We start from the raw sequence: 22,134 nt of genomic DNA, 5'->3' as shown, positions 1-22,134 counted from the left end.
GCATCCGTGTGTTTTTTATATTTCAAGGTTTCCATAAATCATCATGTGGAAATAGAATAGTTGTTGCTTTTGTTCTCATCTTATGGTGGGGGGGGGACTCATCCTTTTACTTCTCTGATTCCAAAAAGGAACCAATTATGTCGTTCATTGTTATCCTGAAAGAACTAATTAATGGAATACGGCAGTTGGTTATTTTTCTTAGACAAATCGAGTAGGAATATTGCCTTACATGGACAACACGAATTTTTTTAATCTAGATGAACGTTGTATGCCTGCCAGCAGTGCTGAAAATATGTCAAGGAATAACTCTCGATTGTGCAGATTAATGCGATACATGCAATAAATACCCTTTAACCCAATTAGGCCTATCCACTAACATTAGGCAATTTTGCAAATGCTTGAAGTTGTGGACGCATGCAATCTACGAAACGACCCTCACTGCTCAAAAGCGTGTTCATGAGACTTTTCTGTCTGTTGTCTGTCCTTGGCCAACACGGCACAATGCTTCAATAATGTCACATTTTGCAGCTTTTCCCCATGCCATCTTTTGCAACTGCCTTAGTCTTTACAACGGCAGGCATGGCAATTTTTCCCGTAGAAGCCTTTTTTTATCCTCTGAGCCCCTTTCCTCATGGTTTGGTTTTTTTCTGGGACACCCTGTACCCATGCATGCATATGAATCAGGCTGAATCGCGCGCTACCTTGTATGAGTGTACATGCGAAATGAAACTTTTAGAAAAGACAGCAACCCACGTGCGTGCGTGTTGCTGAGTCTGCAATTTACAATGTCTCGGAAAAAGATAAGCAATCTGCTTCTTCTCGCTAAAGTGAGTGGATTCAACTCCTGTGGAAGTAACTATAATTACTCGTTAATGAACGAGGACGACGGCACAGAACCTATCAGTGTTGCGGGGCTGCTGTAGCAGAAAACAAAACTGGCGGTGGTCCAGCAGCACAGCACCGTACACCGGCAGCTGCAACACAACTCAGTCGGCCAGACTTAGGCGTCAGTTTGCTAAATTCGAAGTGCTCTTGCGGACACTGGATATTTGTCGAATAAGTCCTCCAAAAATCCTTGGCATAGGCCTATTACCTTTCTGCGACTAACGGGAAGGTTTACAATCTACCCCTAATGTGTTGTGCGGGAACTATCGATTCTACGCATTATTGCACGGAAACCTCGAGACCAAGCCGTAAAGTGTACGAGACTCCTGTCTGAACTGTACAAGACCGGGGTAGGTTTTATTTTATGACAAAACACAATAAATTATGCACTTAAACTTGATGTACATGTACAGAACAATCAACGTAGTGGACAAGAACCGTGGAAGCACATTACATTTTGAGCATGCCTCTACTACTACGAAACTTGCATGTGAAGATGCACCGTGTTTACAGCCTTATCTCCCCATGACGTTCGGGGGCAACAAATTAAAACTTAACTGTTCTAACGTGTTTTCATCATATTGTTTCGTTTATGTTGTTCTTTTTTGTGAGTACAACGAAACGATCGTCTGTTTTTGTTGTCTTTCTCCTTGTGCATGTGAATATAAAAAAACACGTTTCTTTCGCGGATTCCATAGCTCGTTTGCACCGCCCATCCAATTAAAAGGCGTCTTACGCAATTTTGGAGCTAATACGAGCAGATCTGGGAAATTGTAGGATTTAGATTATGGAGTCTATATTTAGAAAGTGAGAAATTGGATTGATCTTCCAAAAAGTTGAATTTATCGGCTGATCATCCGACTAGTAGGCTTCAAAATGGTTCATTGCTATTTGCCTCGCAACTATTATTCAGGACAAAGACACATGATATAATTCAACTGTCATTGTCATTCATTACCGACCCTATCAACGTGTGGAAAACTCTGCGTCAAATGCAAATTTTTATTCACTTTCGTTGTCTTCAATCTCAAAACAACTTTACAGTTTTCTCTCCAAAATTCAGTTACCAGTATACTTTTTTTTATCTAACTGGTAATAAAGGCACTTGGCTATTCTATTTTTGATTATACCTGAGCCACACTAAATGTCCTCCTTCTTAAAATGTGAGACCCCTTCTTAAGATGTGAGGTACAACAATAGTATTTTGAACAAGACTTTAAATATTGCCCCTTGTCGGGGACAATAAGAACACGGATGGAAATCAACTATATATGTCAGTTTAATAAGTGTTATTTATTGGATTTTTATTATATTTCTTGTAATATTTCTTTTCCACTTTTTATATCTATATTTTCTTTTCTCTATTTTCTGGAATAAAGGTTGACTCAGAAAGTGAAAAAGTGTTTGTTTTTTGACTTTTCATTTTAATGACATATGGAAAAGCGTCAATTAATCACTCACCGGGGGTGGTAGTCGAGTCTTTGGTGGTCAGGTCCAAAGTGCTTGTGGGCTCTGGAGTTGTAGTCGAGTCCATGGTGGTGGTGGGTGCCAGAGTGGTTTGTTCCAGTGTGGTAGTTGGTTCTGGAGTGCTGGTTGACTCTGAAAAATATAAATTAGGGGATGAACTTTCCATATTGTGGTTTTGGCTGTGGCACTGAACTTTAACTATCTCTGCCAAATCTTGTAAAGCAATAATGCACAGTGTTAATTCAGTCAATTAGGACATGTAACAAGATTTTAAAACGATACATTATCCTCTAAGAGGCTACGAAACTGTAACTTATGTATCTGAACTTCTTTGACAGGTGATACAGTAAACTGCATGCCAATGAGAACAAACCTTTTTTTCAAATTTTCAAAATTGAAACGAAACGCTAATCGTGGATCCAAAACGATTTCTGAACTTAATAAAAAACCAAGCGAGCTTGCACTGACATGAAAATACAATCTTGACTCCCAATAATAATCAATTTTTGCCCCTTCAACCAGACAAGGGCCGTCCATGAAGTACGAGCGCACTTTTCAGAACCCCCTTCCCCTGTATGCATGGGGTACACAGTGGCCCCAACCCCCTTCCCCTGTACGTATATCTGGAAGATGCTGCCGATCTTTGTGTCATTAGTAATGTTGAGGTTGGCGCAGGAAGATAAATGGTGGGTCAGTGGACGGTGGAGAATATTGTGTTTGAATTTCGACGCACAAAAGCTGATTCTGGTAGTTATTTGTATGAGGCATACAAGGCCAGTGCAAGGCCGGACAAATTAGCGGCGTCTCCGGTCCACTCCGGTACATTAACTGATCGCATCAGTCACAATTAAAGTGTAGATGCGATGCATTTCTCTTAGACACCATGTTTCTTCAACTTTGCATTTTTCTTCAGTGTATGAAATCTCTGTGACTTTCCTTTTTCCTACTTTCCTAATGCATTTAAAAGTGTATGTTTTTAAACAGTTAAAATTATACATGCTTTCTCGGACAGCTGAGGGCGGTGTTGCTGTGATGTAGGGAAGACATGGTTAGTGCATAAGTAATAACCCGGAACTGTTCCTTGTGTATTGATTTAAGGGCAGGGCATAGTACTTGTATGGTTATTTATAAATGAGGTTGCAGTGCTGTTTCCAGTGGGCCAGCATCACCTCGACCATCTTACATGGAATGCCGTCAGCCTGAGTTGATTCAAAGTATAATTCAAAGTCTAAATCCTGACGCGTACTACACCTTTCTAACAATTTTTGAAAGACAAGAAATAGAATGCGCCGCAGTGTCCCCCTCTCACCCGAACACATTTTGCTTATTTAATTACTTTTGAAGAGATTCGTTATAAAACTGCTTCAACATCAGTCACTTTGCAGAAATAAGTTAGTTTGAACATCTAAAAATCTTGACAGCCATGTACACAACTTACACCGAAGTCTTAAGTGAAACGAGGCCTGTCAGTTGCAAAGGACGCATTTTCTTCAAACATTAACTGAACAAGAAAAAGATATCCTGAAAATCCAGTTTTAAGCAAATGCATCAGCGCTGTTTTGGGCTTTATTTCATCAAACGAAAAATAGGATCCACTGAAGGTGTACCTGTGCTTAGGTAAGTTCTCCAGAGTTCTTAAAGGCGTGAAAATCATTAATGTCATAAACTACGTTTCAAACCAGGGCCCAAGTTCACAGCGCTGCTAAGCACACGATTTTTCGCAAACAGACGGTCTGTTTATTTCATGAAGACTGTAAACAATACGCACGGAAAAGGGCACGCTTACCTTGCAGGAATAGTTGGCTAAACGCAGTGACAAAACAGGGGAAGTCTCTATGGACAGGCAACTGTAAGTACAACCAGGCCATACACCGCCAGGAAATTGTTGTTGAGGTTAGCAACACTAATTATCACTTTTCTGGTGACTGTTCAGCGGCTGCGTGAAATTGGTCCAGGTTGGAGTGGTGATACATATATATAACGCCGTATAATTCAAACCTTTTACCAACGCAACACATTTGAAGTGGTGAATAACCATTTTCCTGAAAACAATTATAATGCTGCATTATTGATACTTGATTTTGAGAAACAGCATGAAAGTGTAAGGTGTCTTTTCATTTACATGCTTTAAAAATACCATTATTTCCTTGTCAAACCAAATATCAGAACCTTGCAAGTCTTGAAACTGCATTGAAAACATATTTGAATCAATTAACCATGATGTTATCTGATGTGTACTGTTCTAAGTGGGGGTTACAGAAACAATGATTTAACCTGTTTTTTGCCACTTTCATCCTAATACCCTAGTCCTTTCAAGGGCAAGAGCTGCCGCTGTAATAGCGCTGCAACCCGCACGAGCTTATTGTTAGGGATGGGTTGCATAGTCTAAGGTGTTGGAATGGCTGGCAATAATCCAGGTTCACTAATTCGAACGAATATTTTGAGAACAAATAAAATAGAACTGAAAATCAAACTAACTCGAGCCAGTGTGTGGCGTCGGGCCTTTTCCGTTTAATTAATTATACCCGTGTACTTGAACTAATTAATCCCTTGTAAATGTATTTTTTTAGTGAACGATAAGAAATATATCACCGGGGGCATCGATCGAAAATTATCTAAAACACAAAATGCGCAAAAACAATCAGTTCGTTAAACACAAACACGAAAGGAAAATGAGAGGACAGAGGAAACGTAGCAAAGGACGATTCACCCGTGAGCTGCAAAATCGACACAAGGAGAAACAAAAGTGTGCTGAGGTTCGCCTTAAGACCCCGTTGGTGACCCATTTTGCTCACCTGGGTCCACTGGCGATCACCTTCGCCCGAAATTCGTTTAGAAATACCTTGTTAAAATCACACCAAGGCGAGCATTTCAGACTTCTTCGAAATGACGCTAAAAAAAACGGTCTGGCGAACTTACCGCGGCGCCCGGAGTTTTGTTCTGTACCCACTTCGGGATTCTTTGATTGACAGGAATGCAATATTCATGCGCAAAACACGTGATGTCGAATCCTGTGTTGTATTCAGTTTCCCCGTATACAGAATATAACCATCTCATGTAACATCAGCTTAAGCCGCAAAATTAAATGATCCTTCTGTAAGTGATCATACCGGTAACCATTTCTTCGAGAATTGTTTGTCCCTGGGCAATTTGCTGTTATCGGACGTGGGTTTTCGATTTTATTTGAAAGAACGCCCAAAACTATTTCTCACGGTTGCCAAAAATAAACACTACAGAGGGCCATGTGGGTATGTCAGTGAAGGAAATAGTGACTGATCGAATCCTGTCCACTTACAAATATATCACAAATCAATTATTTTGATTTTACTGACATAACACGCGCCATTTCAGGTGATTAGATGCCCGCTTTTGTGACCAGTTTCCGTAATCACTCTTTTGACTGAAACGCAATAATTTAAAGACACTTCAGCATCAAAACCTCCCGTTGCCACATTATACGTAAAACAGAAAAATGGGTACAACATTTGTTATTCTCTGTCACCCTCCATGCACCAATTTTGAAAGCAACCTTTTTCAACCCAGACCAAGTATTCAAGAACATTCAGGGGGTCAGGTTTGGTTAACACCCTTGTTTTCGTGTTAGGGCCACAGCATGGATTAATTAATGCGCTATCAAGTTTTGTACTTCCTTTGCGCTTTCCCTACAGTTGTGAATCTCTATATAATCTCTACTCAGTCATACACCCATAACGTAGGCTTCAATATCTAAACCCTTTTCTATAACTTCCTCTCCACCCTCTTCATTCTGTATTGTCCCTGTTAACTTCGATCATACAAAAAGAACATTCCCCAAATGCCTTGAAGCTAAGTACCCTGACTAAGCATCAGCCGAACCTTGCAATGCTCCATAGCAAGCCCACAGGCACAAACCCTGATGTGCACATCATTGTGAACTTTTCTTGATGAATTTTCTGGTTATCTGAAATCTCTTATAAAATGCTTTTTTTAAATTTTATTTATTTATTTATTTATTTCGGTTTGATAGATCTCCAATACAGATATTTGAAAATTTGTAGTGATTAGACTACAAATTAGATATTAAAATATTAAAAAGATATATAGATTGGGACTAAACAAGCTTAAAGAATTAATGATGTGAACAATTTGTGGAATAGATGATCAATGACAAAAGGGGCCAAAAGCCCACTAGTATTTCTTAAAAATTTATAAAAACTCTTTCAAACAACTTACCAAAAATGGGAGTAAGTAATATTGGTTTTAACTGATCTAACGAGTGACAAGGTTTCACCTTTGGAACAACAGTTATTAAGGAATGTTTCCATAGATCAGGAAAATTGCCTGAAAGTAGACAATAGTTAAAAATTTGAGACAACGGAGTTGCCATTTCAGCAGCAAATTCACAAATAAGCTTTATTGGCAGGTCATCCAAATAATGGGATTTGGACAGTTTAACCGGAGTCCCCAGTAAACCTCATAGTCCTGGATGATGGGTGGGGGTTAGGGGAAGGAATTCCGGCAACAAACTACGATCCAGTGGTGGAAGAGACGAACAGGTGGTAGTGAAATGATTGATGATCATGTCAGCTTGGGCAGTTGGTGACTTTTTACTCCTAGGTAAGGGCATTAACTGTTTGTTGAGGCCTCTAAGATACTCAAATGTTGGTGCTACTTTCCTCCCTGTTGATTCCTCAGGTTGCCAACTTTTACAGGATTTGAACCGTCTTTCAACTTTGTTTCGAAGATTTGTAAGCTTTTTGACGTTGTACAATGAGTGATAATATAAAACGATTGGTAATCCGTCGTTTGGTAATGTGTAGCGAATCACTGATTATTACAGGCGATTTCAATTTTCATGTTGATAATAGTGAATGCAACGATGCCATACATTTTCTTGAGTTGCTGGAATCAATGAATTTGAGACAACATGTGGATTTTCCCACTCATGTGCATGGCCATACATTAGACCTGGTTATCACAATCTAAATCCATTGTGAATGGTCTTGTATCTGATCGGTTGTTTTGCGATCACTTTGCAATTACATGTAGGCCTATGTGCTCTCTTAATTTTTCCAAACCAACAATGTCCGTGCAGACGTTTTCTTCTCGGAAGATTAAGGCTATGAATGTTGACAAATTTATGAATGTCATTTTAAGCAATATGTTTTTATCCTCAGGAGATCATGCATGTGTAAAATGGTCTTTTATTTAATGATCATACTCCTTGTGTAATGAAAACTGCCGTTGTGCGACCTCGGGTTCCTTGGCCCAATGATGACATTAAATCAGTGAAGCAGTGTCGGAGAAAGTATGAGAGAAAATGGCGAACGACCAAACAAGAATGTGATTTTATCCTTTTTTTAAGTGTACGAGGAACAGGGTAATTTTACTTATGAACCAATCTTGTTGTAAATATAATACTAACTTTATTACTAAGAATAACAGTGATCCTAGGCGGTTTTTAAGGCTAGTGCATCTCCTTTTAAAGATTAACATCCATAACTCAGTGTTCCCTCCACTTTAATTTATATAATGGGTTTTGCCCTTACCCAACGTATATACTAACTAATAAACGCTGTATGCTCAGTGCTTGTCCGAGAGCTTGCAAAAAAAGAAAAAAATCACAAGCTTACTCGGGTGGGACTCGAACCCACCACCTCCTACTTACTAGTGCAGACAAGCACTGAGCATACAGTGTTTATTAATATATACGTTGGGTAAGGGCAAAACCCGTTATATAAATTAACATCTCCCCAACGCAAAAATACATCTTGAAAATAGTTCGCAATACCCGCTGCTTCACCTGACTCGGACCGGCCAGCCGACCCCGGCAAGCTCGGTGGTCGAGTGGTTACGACGTCTACACTAGTAAGCAGGAGGTCGTGGGTTCGAGGCCCAGCCGAGTAAGCTTATGACTTTTTTCGCAAGCTCTCGGACTAGCACTGAGCATACAGTGTTTACTAATATATACGTTGGGTAAGGGCAAAACCCGTTATATAAAATAACATCTCCCTAACGCAAAAATACATCTTGAAAATAGTTCGCGGTACCCGCTGCTTCACCTGACTCGGACCAGCAAGCTCGGTGGTCGAGTGGTTAAGACGTCTGCACTAGTAAGCAGGAGGTCGTGGGTTCGAGTCCCACCTGAGTAAGCTTGCAACTTTTTACAAGCACCGAGCATACACTGTTTATTAATATATACGTTGGGTAAGGGCAAAACCCGTCATATAAATTATCATCTCCCAAACACAAAAATACATCTTGAAAATTCCCTCCACGGGTTAATGATTTTCAACTAGCCAATAACATGGGGTTGTTTTTTTTCTTAGCAAAGTTGGTTCCATTCCTGGTAGGTTTTCCAGTACGGATCAGTTTAGATGTTCCACTCAAAATGCACCTGACATGTTAGTTTGTCCATGTCTTTCTGACTTTGATCATGTCACTGAAGATTGTATGAGGAAATCTATTAATGGTTCATCGGAAAACTCATGCCGGTTTTACAGTCCCAATTCTCACTCATTTGTTGATGGATGATTTTGATGTTTTACTACCCTTTATCACTCAAATCATAAATGTCTCCATAAAGAAAGGCTGTTTTCCAGAACTTTGGAAGTCATCTGTTTCGCTTCCTCTCATGAGCAACACCGGGTTTTGATGCCAAGGTTGAAAACTATCGTTCTGTTTAGTAACTTACAGATTATCTTGAAGATACTCAAGAAAATTGTTTGTGATCAGTTGCACTTGCATCTTACTTCGAATAATCTGTTATCGCAAGCTTCATAGTACTGGAACTGCGTTACCGAGGGTAAAAATCACTTCGTTTTCTCCATCCACATGGGCTACAGCGGTAACCACAAACTCAACTGTCAGGATTTTTCTTTTTTGTGGGCAGAGGCAATGTTATTGAGCCGTGTGCGTGTGCAAGTGCCGTACTCTTGTTCACGGGAGTACCACAGACAATATTGTTAGCATTTACTCTCGAACTGTCTGCGGAAATTGATTTGAAAAAATCCTAAGCCCCACATATGCAAATGCAAAATACGTTGGAGAAGTGTTCAGCCATCTGACTATTGTCCTCAGGGCAAAAGTTTACGTTTGGCTCGGCGGATAATTTTAGAAATCAACCCCATCAACCGAGTGTTGTACATGAGAAGGCTCAATGCCACGAAGTATAATGGCTGACGTGCAAAACTACCCAACCTGTAAACCACTTGAAAATACCAGTTTCAGTGTAAAGTGTACATATGGGCACTTCAATATTTAAAAAGACGATTCAACTCTTCCAGGTTTGACTTTGACTTTTTGGAGAGGTTTTTCTGCACAAGTCATGGCCTCCCAAAAAATGTCTCGGTGTTAAATACACCACTTCTGTAAAAGAACGTGTAGGCCTATTTACCCACTCTACAAGAAAAGGGAGCGATTGAAGGGCCAAGCAATCGTTCAAGAATTAAATATGTGGTCAGTTTGGGTGTTTCAAAGACATAATACAGAAGGAATCGCGATGTGTGTTTAGGTCTGAGGGAGACAGATGTGAAATCATGGCGCATTGATTAGCTGAAACTCAAATTCATCTTCTGTTGACGAGTCTGATCTCAAGCCTATAAACAATTTTGAAGAAAGTTTTTGTTCAATCCCATGGTATCTGCATGTACCTGTATATCCGATTTTTTTTCAAGTCTGCTGTCTCCAAACAGAACGTTTAGTACATTGTATATCGATCAAGCATTCTGGGCATTTTGTCATTTCATATTGACGAATAGAGCAGCAGTACAGCTGAAAAAATTAAGTGGGTTTATGCACGCTCGGGGACGGATGTCGTTACTCACAAGGAAGTAACTCTCAGTCCGACACGCTTTGTATCGAAACAAACGTGCCTTGTGCACAAGTTCAAAGTTTATTCGTTGACGCCCATGGATTTTGTATAGGCCTAGCTCAAGTCACCGCTTGCTCAAAAGCCTTTAAAGTCAAGGATTGGCTCTCGGCAAAATCTTTAGAAACGTTTTCCATTAAGCATGCAAAATGTGATGGCATATCTTTGTTCGTGTCAAAGCTTGGTTTCAGCCTGTTTGGGGTTTCGTCTTCTCCCTCTGTATTTAATACATGTTGAAGGGATGACCTTCACTGCGGTGTCTAAAGTACACTTACAATCGCTCCTTGGTTTCTGCCACCGTTAAACCCCATTTTCTATTAATATTTGGTCATTTTGCAAATGCTTCATCTTATGGACGCATACGATCTACGACGCGACCCCCACTGTTCACGAGCGTGTTTATGGAGACTTTTCTCTCTGTTCTGTGTCCTCGGCCAGTAGGGTACAATACTTCAATAATTTCATCTTTTTCTGTATTTCACCATTCCATCTTTTGCAACCGCCACAACGGAAGGCATAACCATTTCTCCCGTAAGACTTCTTTTTATCGTCTGATGAGGATATTTTCACGGATCCACAAGAACCATGTCAGGCTAAACTCTTTATCGACTCGATAGTTTTTGAACTAACAGATTTTATCTTTAAGGAAGGTCAAGATTCCAGAATTCCCCGTTCTGCATGCTTGGAAAAAAGCACCACAAAGTTTTCTGTCTTACCAGGTTGGGGGAAATAAACCCCCTGTTCACAGAGCCAATCTGCCTATACTTCTCGTGCTGGTGGCCTTTTGAACGTTTGCTCAATATCGGCATATTAAAAGTTATCGTGGCGAAACTTATTCCCCACAAAACCCCCACAATCATGTTGTTTAATAATGGGGAGGAGTAATTTCGTAAGACCTGAACATGACCAACGAACTGGCGTCTAGTGTGGGTTTTGAGCGTTGTGTTGGAATGATTTTTTCAAAAGACCCAGATGTATATTCCCTAGAGCAACTGCTGGATGTGTTTTACATGACTAAAACCCTGAAATTAAGGCAAAGCCAGTGATAAACATGTTAGGCCAATACAAGTGCAATGCATCATCGATTTGATTGACCTCTAAAATGGGAGACCGATCAGTGCAAATATTGTTTTTAGACAGAAGATGCAATTACTATTTTTTAAAGCAAATTCGGTGAGGGAAGTCCCCGTTTTCCTAACATGGATACGGAAACCCCTACCCTATCGACCACACAGCATACCAAATCAATGACATTTACAAATACTTTGCTGCTAGGGGAACAGAAAAGATACTGTATGCAGTATGCCTTTATTAATTGGTTTGGGTATAGTACTTGCCATGGGGAAAAAGAAGAGTCTACAAGAAAATGTAGTTTCAACGAATAAAATGCTTTTGCCAGACTTTTTTCTGCACTTCTCCAGTTTTACTGAGAACAAATGACATCGCTGTTCCCTTGTTGGAGGGTTTGCTCCTGAGAACATTAGGGCCAGCGAACTGAAAGTTGAGAATAAAACGGTCACACGAATACAAACGTTACTTTGGTTTGGTTGTTGGACACTGCAACTTTGAACATAATTTTACATTAATAATTTTACAACTGTCCCGTCCCAGATTAAGTGTGTGATCAACTGAAATATTGCTCTTTCAAAACCAAGGCACGGTCTATATATCATTTAAAGCTACACTATAGAAAACCAACCCATTTCACCAGCCTGCAGAGTTGTTGAGATATCCCTGAAATACAGTACATTTGATAGCATGCGTGGAAAGTATTTGACGCATTCAGATTCAATCAAGCTGCGACATAAGTTATATACCTCGGCGTTGGAGTTTTTGGCACTGAACACCGTACTGCGCGAGAACAGGAGCTGACCAGTACAGAAAGTGGTAGAGGGTGCCACTCCACTCCACAAGACCCAGGGGCATGTTTTGGTTATTGGTTGAGTGTTTTCGTGAGTTTGTGACGTCATTGATCTAATCAAACGATAACGAAGGTTGCAGTTGGTTCAGCGCCGAATCATAATGGATGATTGCCTTACGAGACATACGTAACTTCGAACCGAGTTGTCCGAATTTGGTTTTAATTAAAACCAAAGGCAACAGCAATGTGTGCGGCTGTCAAAATACGCGTATGTTTAAAAAAAAAGCTGAGTTTGAAAAATTGCTTTGGGTGGAGTTGGAAAATGCGCCCACAGCACTAATGCTACAGAAATGTTTTAAGATTCATGACCAAGGGTGTGTTTTGGCGAGCCAGAAACATGTTTGAAACCATGAACATGTTCAAGGCGTCCCACAAAAACGTCATCTGACAGAGCCAAAGAGTAAGGAGGCCAATAACCTTGGTGATGAACGTCAGTTACCCCTCATTTTGCATATTTCCAGTGCTGCTCTGTCTCTCTTTACACATTCTAGAACCTACTTGTACCTTTTTCGATTCGCTGCATATACCAAACAATTTAGAATGTATAATTCATTTATTTGAGAGGCGACGTACCTTAACAAAGTCTATTTATTTTCTGCTATTTGAGCCGGCGCTGAACCAACTCTAACCTTCGCTCCATGTACATTCAAAGCAATGGCGTCAAAGAGGCATAATCCCAGAAATACAAACTCATAGACCAGCAGCCTTGCGCGTTTAACCGTGTTTTAAAAAGTGTGCAAGGGCAAGCAGTGGGCAAAACAATGAACGTCAGCGTGTTCAGTGCGCATTGCGCGCAACGCACTTAGATTGCATTTATTTGTTTACATGTGCTCCCAAAATACGTTTCTTTTTTTCTCTTCGGTCCTGCTATCTCTTTTTTTCAAATGTTGCAGTCGCACTGTTTCGAATCTCCAAGGGCCGTATTATGTAAACAGGTATTTTTTTTCACAATTTAAAAATGTTTCAATATTATTTTATGGCTGGAATTCCTCAACTGTAACTTTCCAAAACTGAGGAGTGAATTTGTCCACGCTTTTGATTTAGTCGGGTGCCGTCTCGGCTGGGGTAACCCGCTGTTGCTTTAAATTGGAGCTGCCCGTCTATGGCTTATGTGTCTGTGGGTATACCCGTAGTTGCGAAAACGTTTGAGATGTACATGTCAAATGACCAATGAACAAACCTAAATATTTACATGATTAGGAGGTCAAAACACTCCCCAGTTGAAACAGTGACGCGATGACCAACTCATATTTTACCAACAGGCCACGGTGATTGATAAAGGGGAAAACTTGCTTTTTTCACAAAGCAAAGAAAATAGTTTGATGCAGTTTGATGCAAAAGAAATGCAAAACTGTGTCAAGTGTTGTTATTGTGTTCATTTACTTTGTTCACATGTCCATCAAAGCAAACTTGAATGTAAACATACAATGTAGAATCCGCAATGTATTGGTTTTTACATGTGCAGCTTTCTCTGGTTTTTAAAAAACGTATCCCTTATGCAGCATATCGGGGGAAGCGATTTCTGTTTTAAAAAAGTAAACCTGCAGCACTTTTACAAACGCTTCTACTACCTATACAGAAGAAAATATAGGATAGCCAGTCTTAGAATACAATTCCATTTTGCACCTTCCTCCCACCCAAGAAGTCAATGCCCTAAGAATTACACATGAAGGTGATGGTTCACCATGTAAATGTGTCTAATTGTTTTTTCTGTTGATGGTAGAATTGAGTTGACTTAGGAATGTTCAAGTGTTCTTCACTACATGCGACGACCATTGAACTCTGCAGTCGGTCGACCTTTGGGGTAAACCACAAAAGCCAAAGCAAAGTGGTATAGCACGCAAAGCTTTTCATTTTAATGACATGGAAAGAAGGGGTTAATTAATGACTCACCGGAGGTGGTGGTCGAGTCTTTGGTTGTCACGTCCGAGGTGCTTGTGGGCTCTGGAAGTGTGGTTGGGTCAATGGTGGAGTTGGTTTCCAGAGTAATTTGTTCCAGTGTGGAACTTGGTTCAGGAGTAGTGGTTGGCTCTTGAGTGGAGGTTGGTTTTCCAGTCGTGGTGGGATCCATGGTGGTGGTGGGTTCGAGAGTGGTGGTGGGCTCTGCAGTTGTGGTTTGTTCAAGAGTGGTGGTGGGGTCGGCAGTGGTTGTCGATTTTGGAGTGATGGTTGGCTCTGAAAAATATAAATAAAGGGTATGAACTTCCCACATGGTGATTCTGGCTGTGGCACTTAATTTTAACAATCTTTGCAATATCTTGTCAAGGCAATAAAGCTCGGAGTTAAGTCAGTCATTTAAAGTAAATAGGACACGTAACTATAAGCCCTGTAAAAAGCTGTAGAAGTGTGAACAGGACAGATTATAAAATTGTATTCAAGAAAAGTCTAAGAAAAGTCTACCTATGGTATTCATTCACCAATCTGGGCGGTCAAAAGAGCCTACCTATCGTATTCCTTCGCCACTCCAGGCGATCAGGATTGATTTACCTATCTTAATACGACTTATGGCTGTAAATATTTCAACCAAGAATTAGACATTTTTCTCACAATAAATACTTTAGTAAATAATAAGTAAATCCTGATTCTAGGATTGATGCTGGTCCTTAAATATCTTTAAGCCTACAATGTTCGTTACAAGAAGTTCTTTTTAATTAAATATAGATGAATTTTCGGCTAGCATTTTCAAAGAATCTGTAATAGGAGGCCAAGTGTCTCAAACGCTTTATTGCGTATCCATCCATATCCATTGTCAAGACCGCGTAAGAATTCGTGTTGAAAAAAATCGGCAATTGCTCTGATTCAGCAATCACTCTTTGGTGTAAAAAATATTAGCAGCAACGTTAGCTATCCAATTCACCTCAAAACATTGCGACTTCAGAGATTGCGTTTGCAGTACTTACATGTATAGTCAACACAGATCTCTTCCAGACAGAAAAATGTTTGAATACGAAAATTTTCAATTAAAAAAAATTGTACAGAAATATTTCGGAAAACAAAAAATGAACATCTGTCTTACCAATTACATCAAATGTAAAGTTTGCTAAGGAGAAGCAATCCCAACCGTTGGTCACAGAGCACGTCACAGTGTGAGATCCCACTGGGAAGTAACCCCCTGTAACGGTCACGTTGGTCCCCGTGTCACTTGTGCAGTTTATTGGGTTACCATCTGCGTTCGTGGCATTTACTTTATCCCAGGTGACTAGAATCGATGCTTTGCCAGAAACGATCAACTGAACTTCAACTTCAGGCACGGAAATGATGGGAAATGCTGTGAAATACACATTTTTCATCATTCAGTTAATAAAATAATACGTTAATACAATATAGTTAATAATCGCACAATCCACATTGGTGTTTAAGAACCAATAACTGAATCGCATCATGTAATGATGATTACCTCATACAATTAAAAGAAATCACGTAACAAAACGTCATTTCCCATGATTTTGAACATCAGAAGGAGTCACTCAGAAAGATTAAAACTTTTACCGATGATGTAGAAGGAGAAGTTTGCAGACACAATTTTGCCGTAAGGTAGAACGATCCTGCAGGTTACCACGTAGCACCCTACTCCAAATACACCTCCCGTCAGTGACACGTTGGTTCCTCCAACAGACTCTGTGCAAATGATGTCTTCAGCAGCAGTATCTGTTGCGGTTACTTCATCCCAAGTCACGTTAACTGGTCCTTCTGCTTCGTCGATGCACCGATCTTCAATAACAGGGACTGTGATCTTTGGCTTTTCTGTGTTACAAAAACATAATATAAAAGATTTAACTTTGCTTTCAACCAATCACTTCCAACAAAAGGTGACGAACGTCAGCATCAAAAAAAGAACAAAGTGCTATTGATTTGCACTTTTCAGGATGCCAGTCAGCTCCCCTTGTCAGCCCAGTGATATTTTTCATGTTCTCCACATTGAAATCTATACACAAGCCGAACGTTTCTCCTGATTCCCTTGAATGTGTGAATATAAAAAAAAATCAGGATAACCGGCGTTCGGGTGGTCTTAGTTCTAGCCATATTTTCATTAAGCTCTTCATAAACTCATTACATTATTTTAAAAAAATCTTTGTGTATGCTGACGCAAAAACCGCAGCACAGAGAAAGACTGAACAAACTGAATTTCCAGACTGTCCTCTTCGAATACGATGTCTTCCTGTTTGCATAGAAATCAAATTGATTTCTTGAGAAGGTACTTCCCAATTCCAGGAACTGGGTTCGTTTCCCCAATTCAGTTTTCTCACTAACATTAAGAAAATGTATTTTACAAGCTGCTACAGTAGACAAGAAATAGGTCTTATCATCTCCCTGATACCAGATTAACTTGTAGAGGTCTTTGTCAATTCATTTTTATAGGTAATTCTCTCTAAAGTACTCTCTAAATGGAAATATTTGTCTTACCAATCACAATGATGAGGAAGGAAGCTGACGCGTAGCAACCCCAACTGTTGTTCACAGAGCAGGTCACATTGTGGGTGCCTACCGCAAAGCTACCCCCTGTGACGGTCACATTAGTTCCCCCTCCGTCATCTCTACAGGTTATTGCCTGACCATCGTCGTTTGTGGCATTGACTTCATCCCAGTTCACTTGAATTGTGGTTTGGTTATAGGCAAGCCACTGAACATCAACTTCCGGCACAATAATAACGGGTATTGCTGTGAACAAAAAGACAAAAATCTTCACCAATCTTTCTCCAATACGAAACTCAGACTCATAAACAAGAGAACATGCGAACACTCAACTTATACAGTTCATGCAAAGTACCCTAGATCCAATTAGCTGACAGCACGTATCAACAACTCAGTGCTGCTATCCACTACTGAGGAACCATGACAGAGCAGGTGTCTGGAGTTATGTAATGGCCTCAGATGGAAATTCACTGTATGTGAGAATGTTTTTGTCAGGAACAGCTATTGAAGGGGACACACGATCGATTGCTATTTCAAAACTTTACAGACTCGATGTGTCTCTCGCTTACAGGCATGATCCTTATGACTGAACGTCCGTCTTCCTTCAATTGTCAATTCCCTCGACAAAAAACGCACTTCAACACGAAGAGGATAACCATATAATCCAAATGATCCCTAGATCCTTAGCGGATGTTTCAGGAGGAAATTAACCAAGTATCAATTACAAGTACACTAATCACGCCTGACTGAAACAACAAGAATCAGTCAACAAAATGTTATATTCGTTACACATATTTACAATCTGACAAGATAATCGTAGAATTTACCGATGATGTAGAAGGAGAAGTTTGCAGACACAATTTTGCCGTAAGGTAGAACGATCCTGCAGGTTACCACGTAGCACCCTACTCCAAATACACCTCCCGTCAGTGACACGTTGGTTCCTCCAACAGACTCTGTGCAAATGATGTCTTCAGCAGCAGTATCTGTTGCGGTTACTTCATCCCAAGTCACGTTAACTGGTCCTTCTGCTTCGTCGATGCACCGATCTTCGATAACAGGCACGGTGATCTTTGGCTTTTCTGTGTTACAAAAAAATAATGTAAAAGATTTAACTTTGCTTTCACCCCATCACTTCTAACAAAAGGTGACGGACGTCAGCATCAAAGAAAGAACAAAGTGCTATTGATTTGAATGTTTCAGGATGCCATTCAGCTCCCCTTGTCAGCCCAGTAATATTTTTCATGTTCTCCACATTGAAGTCTATACACAAGCCGAACGTTTCTCCATGCAAGTGATTCCCTTGAATGTGTGAATATAAAAAAAATCAGGATAACCGGCGTTCGGGTGGTCTTAGTTCTAGCCATATTTTCATTAAGCTCTTCATAAACTCATTACATTATTTTAAAAAAATCTTTGTGTATGCTGACGCAAAAACCGCAGCACAGAGAAAGACTGAACAAACTGAATTTCCAGACTGTCCTCTTCGAATACTATGTCTTCCTGTTTGCATAGAAATCAAATTGATTTCTTGAGAAGGTACTTCCCAATTCCAGGAACTGGGTTCGTTTCCCCAATTCAGTTTTCTCACTAACATTAAGAAAATGTATTTTACAAGCTGCTACAGTAGACAAGAAATAGGTCTTATCATCTCCCTGATACCAGATTAACTTGTAGAGGTCTTTGTCAATTCATTTTTATAGGTAATTCTCTCTAAAGTACTCTCTAAATGGAAATATTTGTCTTACCAATCACAATGATGAGGAAGGAAGCTGACGCGTAGCAACCCCAACTGTTGTTCACAGAGCAGGTCACATTGTGGGTGCCTACCGCAAAGCTACCCCCTGTGACGGTCACATTAGTTCCCCCTCCGTCATCTCTACAGGTTATTGCCTGACCATCGTCGTTTGTGGCATTGACTTCATCCCAGTTCACTTGAATTGTGGTTTGGTTATAGGCAAGCCACTGAACATCAACTTCCGGCACAATAATAACGGGTATTGCTGTGAACAAAAAGACAAAAATCTTCACCAATCTTTCTCCAATACGAAACTCAGACTCATAAACAAGAGAACATGCGAACACTCAACTTATACACTTCATGCAAAGTACCCTAGATCCAATTAGCTGACAGCACGTATCAACAACTCAGTGCTGCTATCCACTACTGAGGAACCATGACAGAGCAGGTGTCTGGAGTTATGTAATGGCCTCAGATGGAAATTCACTGTATGTGAGAATGTTTTTGTCAGGAACAGCTATTGAAGGGGACACACGATCGATTGCTATTTCAAAACTTTACAGACTCGATGTGTCTCTCGCTTACAGGCATGATCCTTATGACTGAACGTCCGTCTTCCTTCAATTGTCAATTCCCTCGACAAAAAACGCACTTCAACACGAAGAGGATAACCATATAATCCAAATGATCCCTAGATCCTTAGCGGATGTTTCAGGAGGAAATTAACCAAGTATCAATTACAAGTACACTAATCACGCCTGACTGAAACAACAAGAATCAGTCAACAAAATGTTATATTCGTTACACATATTTACAATCTGACAAGATAATCGTAGAATTTACCGATGATGTAGAAGGAGAAGTTTGCAGACACAATTTTGCCGTAAGGTAGAACGATCCTGCAGGTTACCACGTAGCACCCTACTCCAAATACACCTCCCGTCAGTGACACGTTGGTTCCTCCAACAGACTCTGTGCAAATGATGTCTTCAGCAGCAGTATCTGTTGCGGTTACTTCATCCCAAGTCACGTTAACTGGTCCTTCTGCTTCGTCGATGCACCGATCTTCAATAATGGGCACGGTGATCTTTGGCTTTTCTGTGTTACAAAAAAATAATGTAAAAGATTTAACTTTGCTTTCACCCCATCACTTCTAACAAAAGGTGACGGACGTCAGCATCAAAGAAAGAACAAAGTGCTATTGATTTGAATGTTTCAGGATGCCATTCAGCTCCCCTTGTCAGCCCAGTAATATTTTTCATGTTCTCCACATTGAAGTCTATACACAAGCCGAACGTTTCTCCATGCAAGTGATTCCCTTGAATGTGTGAATATAAAAAAAATCAGGATAACCGGCGTTCGGGTGGTCTTAGTTCTAGCCATATTTTCATTAAGCTCTTCATAAACTCATTACATTATTTTAAAAAAATCTTTGTGTATGCTGACGCAAAAACCGCAGCACAGAGAAAGACTGAACAAACTGAATTTTTTCTGAATTTGTTCACAGAGCAGGTCACATTGTGGGTGCCTACCGCAAAGCTACCCCCTGTGACGGTCACATTAGTTCCCCCTCCGTCATCTCTACAGGTTATTGCCTGACCATCGTCGTTTGTGGCATTGACTTCATCCCAGTTCACTTGAATTGTGGTTTGGTTATAGGCAAGCCACTGAACATCAACTTCCGGCACAATAATAACGGGTATTGCTGTGAACAAAAAGACAAAAATCTTCACCAATCTTTCTCCAATACGAAACTCAGACTCATAAACAAGAGAACATGCGAACACTCACCTTATACAGTTCATGCAAAGTACCCTAGATCCAATTAGCTGACAGCACGTATCAACATCTCAGTGCTGCTATCCACTACTGAGGAACCATGACAGAGCAGGTGTCTGGAGTTATGTAATGGCCTCAGATGGAAATTCACTGTATGTGAGAATGTTTTTGTCAGGAACAGCTATTGAAGGGGACACACGATCGATTGCTATTTCAAAACTTTACAGACTCGATGTGTCTCTCGCTTACAGGCATGATCCTTATGACTGAACGTCCGTCTTCCTTCAATTGTCAATTCCCTCGACAAAAAACGCACTTCAACACGAAGAGGATAACCATATAATCCAAATGATCCCTAGATCCTTAGCGGATGTTTCAGGAGGAAATTAACCAAGTATCAATTACAAGTACACTAATCACGCCTGACTGAAACAACAAGAATCAGTCAACAAAATGTTATATTCGTTACACATATTTACAATCTGACAAGATAATCGTAGAATTTACCGATGATGTAGAAGGAGAAGTTTGCAGACACAATTTTGCCGTAAGGTAGAACGATCCTGCAGGTTACCACGTAGCACCCTACTCCAAATACACCTCCCGTCAGTGACACGTTGGTTCCTCCAACAGACTCTGTGCAAATGATGTCTTCAGCAGCAGTATCTGTTGCGGTTACTTCATCCCAAGTCACGTTAACTGGTCCTTCTGCTTCGTCGATGCACCGATCTTCAATAACAGGGACTGTGATCTTTGGCTTTTCTGTGTTACAAAAACATAATATAAAAGATTTAACTTTGCTTTCAACCAATCACTTCCAACAAAAGGTGACGAACGTCAGCATCAAAAAAAGAACAAAGTGCTATTGATTTGCACTTTTCAGGATGCCAGTCAGCTCCCCTTGTCAGCCCAGTGATATTTTTCATGTTCTCCACATTGAAATCTATACACAAGCCAAAAGTTTCTCTATGCAAGTGATTTCCTTGAATGTGCCAATGTAAAAAGCATCAGGGTAATTGGCGTTCGGGTGGTCTTAGTTCTAGCTACGTTTTCATTCAGCTCTGCATAAGCCCATTACATTCTTTAAAAAATCTTTGTGTATGCTGACGCAAAAACCGCAGCACAGAGAAAGACTGAACAAACTGAATTTCCAGACTGTCCTCTTCGAATACTATGTCTTCCTGTTTGCATAGAAATCAAATTGATTTCTTGAGAAGGTACTTCCCAATTCCAGGAACTGGGTTCGTTTCCCCAATTCAGTTTTCTCACTAACATTAAGAAAATGTATTTTACAAGCTGCTACAGTAGACAAGAAATAGGTCTTATCATCTCCCTGATACCAGATTAACTTGTAGAGGTCTTTGTCAATTCATTTTTATAGGTAATTCTCTCTAAAGTACTCTCTAAATGGAAATATTTGTCTTACCAATCACAATGATGAGGAAGGAAGCTGACGCGTAGCAACCCCAACTGTTGTTCACAGAGCAGGTCACATTGTGGGTGCCTACCGCAAAGCTACCCCCTGTGACGGTCACATTAGTTCCCCCTCCGTCATCTCTACAGGTTATTGCCTGACCATCGTCGTTTGTGGCATTGACTTCATCCCAGTTCACTTGAATTGTGGTTTGGTTATAGGCAAGCCACTGAACATCAACTTCCGGCACAATAATAACGGGTATTGCTGTGAACAAAAAGACAAAAATCTTCACCAATCTTTCTCCAATACGAAACTCAGACTCATAAACAAGAGAACATGCGAACACTCACCTTATACAGTTCATGCAAAGTACCCTAGATCCAATTAGCTGACAGCACGTATCAACAACTCAGTGCTGCTATCCACTACTGAGGAACCATGACAGAGCAGGTGTCTGGAGTTATGTAATGGCCTCAGATGGAAATTCACTGTATGTGAGAATGTTTTTGTCAGGAACAGCTATTGAAGGGGACACACGATCGATTGCTATTTCAAAACTTTACAGACTCGATGTGTCTCTCGCTTACAGGCATGATCCTTATGACTGAACGTCCGTCTTCCTTCAATTGTCAATTCCCTCGACAAAAAACGCACTTCAACAC

The 22,134-nt window shown here is 40.3% G+C and overlaps 1 protein-coding gene across 1 annotated transcript in view; it reads right to left on the bottom strand.

Moving 5' to 3' along the window:
* The window catches only part of LOC110990645 (uncharacterized), a 79,939-nt gene that overhangs the window by 57,656 nt on the left and 149 nt on the right, over positions 1 to 22,134 (bottom strand). Inside the window, exons 2-12 of the mRNA XM_087143527.1 lie at positions 21,482 to 21,736; positions 20,563 to 20,817; positions 19,782 to 19,981; positions 19,120 to 19,369; positions 18,284 to 18,538; positions 17,363 to 17,617; positions 16,527 to 16,781; positions 15,612 to 15,866; positions 15,139 to 15,390; positions 14,016 to 14,297; positions 2,347 to 2,484 (exon numbers count right to left, since the gene is read on the bottom strand). Of these exons, the coding sequence (XP_086999653.1) occupies positions 2,347 to 2,484; positions 14,016 to 14,297; positions 15,139 to 15,390; positions 15,612 to 15,866; positions 16,527 to 16,781; positions 17,363 to 17,617; positions 18,284 to 18,538; positions 19,120 to 19,369; positions 19,782 to 19,981; positions 20,563 to 20,817; positions 21,482 to 21,736 (2,652 nt within the window). The remainder of the gene's footprint in view (positions 1 to 2,346; positions 2,485 to 14,015; positions 14,298 to 15,138; positions 15,391 to 15,611; positions 15,867 to 16,526; positions 16,782 to 17,362; positions 17,618 to 18,283; positions 18,539 to 19,119; positions 19,370 to 19,781; positions 19,982 to 20,562; positions 20,818 to 21,481; positions 21,737 to 22,134) is intronic.

This window comes from Acanthaster planci, linkage group LG11 (assembly GCF_054643075.1).
Source record: "Acanthaster planci isolate LZ-2023a linkage group LG11, COTS_SCS, whole genome shotgun sequence".
Lineage (NCBI taxonomy): Eukaryota > Metazoa > Echinodermata > Asteroidea > Valvatida > Acanthasteridae > Acanthaster > Acanthaster planci.
Note: the sequence above shows the minus strand (reverse complement) of the source record. Positions and strands in the feature narration are given on the sequence as shown.